This window comes from Nannochloropsis gaditana (genome assembly GCF_000240725.1).
Source record: "Nannochloropsis gaditana CCMP526 unplaced genomic scaffold scaffold373, whole genome shotgun sequence".
Classification (NCBI taxonomy): Eukaryota; class Eustigmatophyceae; order Eustigmatales; family Monodopsidaceae; genus Microchloropsis; species Microchloropsis gaditana.
In genome coordinates, this window is record NW_005803580.1 from 2,901 (window position 1) to 5,971 (window position 3,071).

Below are 3,071 nucleotides of genomic sequence, written 5' to 3' on the forward strand. Positions count from 1 at the left end.
CCTCCTTCCCTCCCTCCCTCCCTCCCGCTTTCGTTCCAAACGTCCGTCGCGTGGTCGCAGTCCTCCTCCCTGCCTACCTGAATTCCACCAACTCTTTAGGAAGCGGTTGTTCCCTGGCAGGCAGGTTTTGATACCGATGGAGAGCATTGGCCAGCGAGAAGGAGACCCTCTCTGCCACGAAGGCCAAGCATTTCTTGTTCTCCTCCAGCACGTCGTAAATTTTCAGGATGTACGGATGGTTTAGCTCGCGGAGCGCACGTATATCCTGGGAGAAAGGCATGGGAGGGTGGCAGGGGCCAAGGCGGGAGGGAAAAGGGAAGGTCGACGGTGAGAAAAGGGCTTCGGTCGCGATCTTACGGAGGTTGTACTCCACATGTGGAGCTCGATTTTGTTCCCCTTTCGACTCCTCCCTCATCTCGGCACTCTCCTCTCTCTTCATGGCACCTTCCTCCCTCTTCTTGGTACTCGTCTCTCTCATGTTGGCATCACGACTCTTATTATCGTTTCCCATGTCCTTTTCTACCTCCTTTTCCTTCCCTTTCCGCCTCCCTTCTCCCTCTATGTACCTTGCGAAATATGTCCAGCAACTGCTCCCGTTCGTTTTTCGGAAGGCTTTTCAAGTCATCCAGGTCGAGAACAAAAACAGAGGCCTGTCCGAGAGAAATTAGCCAAAATTATTGTACAATGGTCATAATTGAAGGGAGGAGACGTGGAAAACATGAAACCTCACTACAGCCTGGAACACTGCACTTACCGGTTCCCCCGTGCTTTTAACAGTCGCCCGATAGATCTTCCAGAGGCATTCATGTCCACCAGACGCCGTGTGAATTTTTTCTTTGTCATACTTTTTGGTGAGCTCGTTTCCCATGGCCGCGGCCGCGCGCTCAGTGGATAAAGTTGCAGCAGAGTAGGCACGGGGGCGGTGGAAATGCCCGGGCAGGAGGTAGGAAAGGTGCGACCAAAGGATGAAAACACAGCGCGGGGACAAACCTGTCTCATTGTAGCAATGACAACAAAGCATGTATCAGGGTGATGCAAACGTTGTGATGGGAAATTCTCGAAATTTGAGCAGCTTTGTTCCACTTAGAGGTCGTCGCCTGATGACGCTCGCTGCAGCGTGAAAGCACGATCGACTTTGGGTCTAACACTTTGCTGTAATTAGTACCAACAGTTTCCATTTCCATGCACGTCCCTACACAGCTATCTCCATCTTCTTCGACTTTCACGCGAGAAAACTGACTCCCACTTGCCTGCGCGGCATTTTGGTCAGAGAATCGTTTGTTAAAGTCCTTCGAATTGGACGCAGGCGGCTTTTCTTGACAGCCGCGGTTGCATTTCCCCTTTTTTCAAAACTGGAGCCCTCATCAGCGCAAGCGCCATATTACCGAATCCGAACGTAGATTTCGGTAAGTTTGTCTGATATTCATGACTCGGGCACAGGATTCCACCCCTTAATTCTATTGATGGTCGATTCGGGCCGTAAATTTCACCCCCTTACCATCCAATGTGCCACTCTAGCAGCCCGACCTCCTCTCCCATGGCGTGCTACTTTCCTGTCTCCCTCTTCCCTTTGATCGCCTCCATCACCTTTTTAACCAACCTCCCAAGTACGACATATGCGTTTCATGCTCTTCGACCTCCAGCTCCCCTCTCGACGACGACATCATCCCATTTACGCTCTTCCATCCCACGAGCGCCTTCATTTCGACGCGGCATTCTGTCAATTCCTTCCTCCTCCTACCCATCAACCTGCTTGGAGGCCACCACCTCCCTCTCTCCTTCCTCCCTTCCAACTCCTTCATCCCCCCTCCCGTACGAGGAGGAGCTCCTCGCCCTCCCTGATGGCCTCACTGTCGCCGCCAAAGTGTGGGGCCCGGCCTCGGGCCCCCCTGTCCTCGCCCTGCACGGATGGCTTGACAACGCCAACACATTCGACCGACTGGCCCCTTACGTCGCCGCCGCCGGTTTCCGGGTCGTCTGCATTGACTTCCCCGGGCACGGCAGGTCTTCGCACCGGTCCCCCGATGCCGTCTATGCCTTCACCGACTACGTCTATTATGCGTGGGCGCTGGCGAAGGCGCTCAAGTGGAAGGTAACCCTCGCTTCTTTTTCCTCCATTTCTCTCTTGTCTTTTTCGCCTCTTGGGGGTCCTTCCCTCCAGTCCGCGGCGCCTCCTCCTTCCTCCCTCACAGACCTTCCCCTTCTCCTTGTTCCCCCCGTGCCTGTTTGCCCAGCTTTTTCCCGGTCGACCGCTGGTTCCTGACCACTTTCCCCCCCTTCGATCCCTCCCTTCAACCCTCAGAAATTTCAAATCCTCGGCCATTCTCTCGGGGCGGGCATTGGCCTTGCCTTGGCCGGGACATACCCGGAGCTGGTCACGCGGATCGTCTGCGTAGAAACCTTAGGAATCATCTCCAAACCCGCCGACTCCGCCCCCACCACCTTGAGAGAAGCGATCAGGCAACGTGCCACCCTGGTGGAGGTCATGCGCAAGTCGGAGGAGAGGGCGGAAGGGAAGAAAGGGGAAATAGGGGTGGGCAACAAGGTATACGCGTCCGTGGAGGAGGCCATCCAGGCCCGTCTGAACACGGTTGGCAAGCTACCCGGAGCACAGACCTTGGAGGCCTCTTCGGCGGCGATTTTGATCGGTCGGGGAGCGGGGCCTGCCGCCACGCCTCATGCGGCGGACCTGGTGCCGGGGGAGGGCGGGGGGGAGGGAGGGGTCCGCTTTCGCCACGACCAACGCTTGGCCGCCTCGGCGCACATTTACTTGACGGAAGAGCAGTCCCGCGCGTTTTTGATGGCAAGTCGATGCCCGGTGTTGTTGCTTCGGGGAGAAGAGGGTTGGCCGGCGGCCTCCCCCGAGGAGGAAATATTGCGCGAAGCCGCTTTGGGCCCCCGGTTGACCGTGTTGAGAGTCCCGGGGAGCCACCATCTGCACCTAGACGCCAGCACCTGCACTGAAGATGCGGTGATGCGGCCAATAGTGAGGTTTTTGGAGGAAGGGAGGGAAGGGATATAGACCGGGGGGGGAAGGAAGCTTGGAGGAGACTCTTGGGAAGGCAGGTTGG

The 3,071-nt window shown here is 56.6% G+C and overlaps 2 protein-coding genes across 2 annotated transcripts; one reads left to right on the plus strand and one right to left on the minus strand.

The window, feature by feature from the left end:
• Positions 1 to 79: 79 nt before the first annotated feature.
• NGA_0358800 (protein kinase) lies at positions 80 to 949 on the minus strand (the record flags this gene model as incomplete). The annotated part of the gene is made up of 3 exons (XM_005854824.1): positions 755 to 949; positions 567 to 650; positions 80 to 493 (listed from the first exon to the last, which is right to left on the minus strand). Coding segments are annotated over exons 1-3 (612 nt in total), but the record flags the coding sequence as incomplete, so codon positions are not given.
• Positions 950 to 1,283: 334 nt separating this feature from the next.
• On the plus strand, positions 1,284 to 3,022 carry NGA_0358600 (alpha beta hydrolase fold protein; the record flags this gene model as incomplete). The annotated part of the gene is made up of 3 exons (XM_005854822.1): positions 1,284 to 1,406; positions 1,519 to 2,092; positions 2,303 to 3,022. The coding sequence occupies exons 2-3, from the start codon at positions 1,538 to 1,540 to the stop codon at positions 3,020 to 3,022; spliced, it is 1,275 nt and encodes a 424-aa protein (XP_005854884.1). The 5' UTR covers positions 1,284 to 1,406; positions 1,519 to 1,537.
• Positions 3,023 to 3,071: the final 49 nt, after the last annotated feature.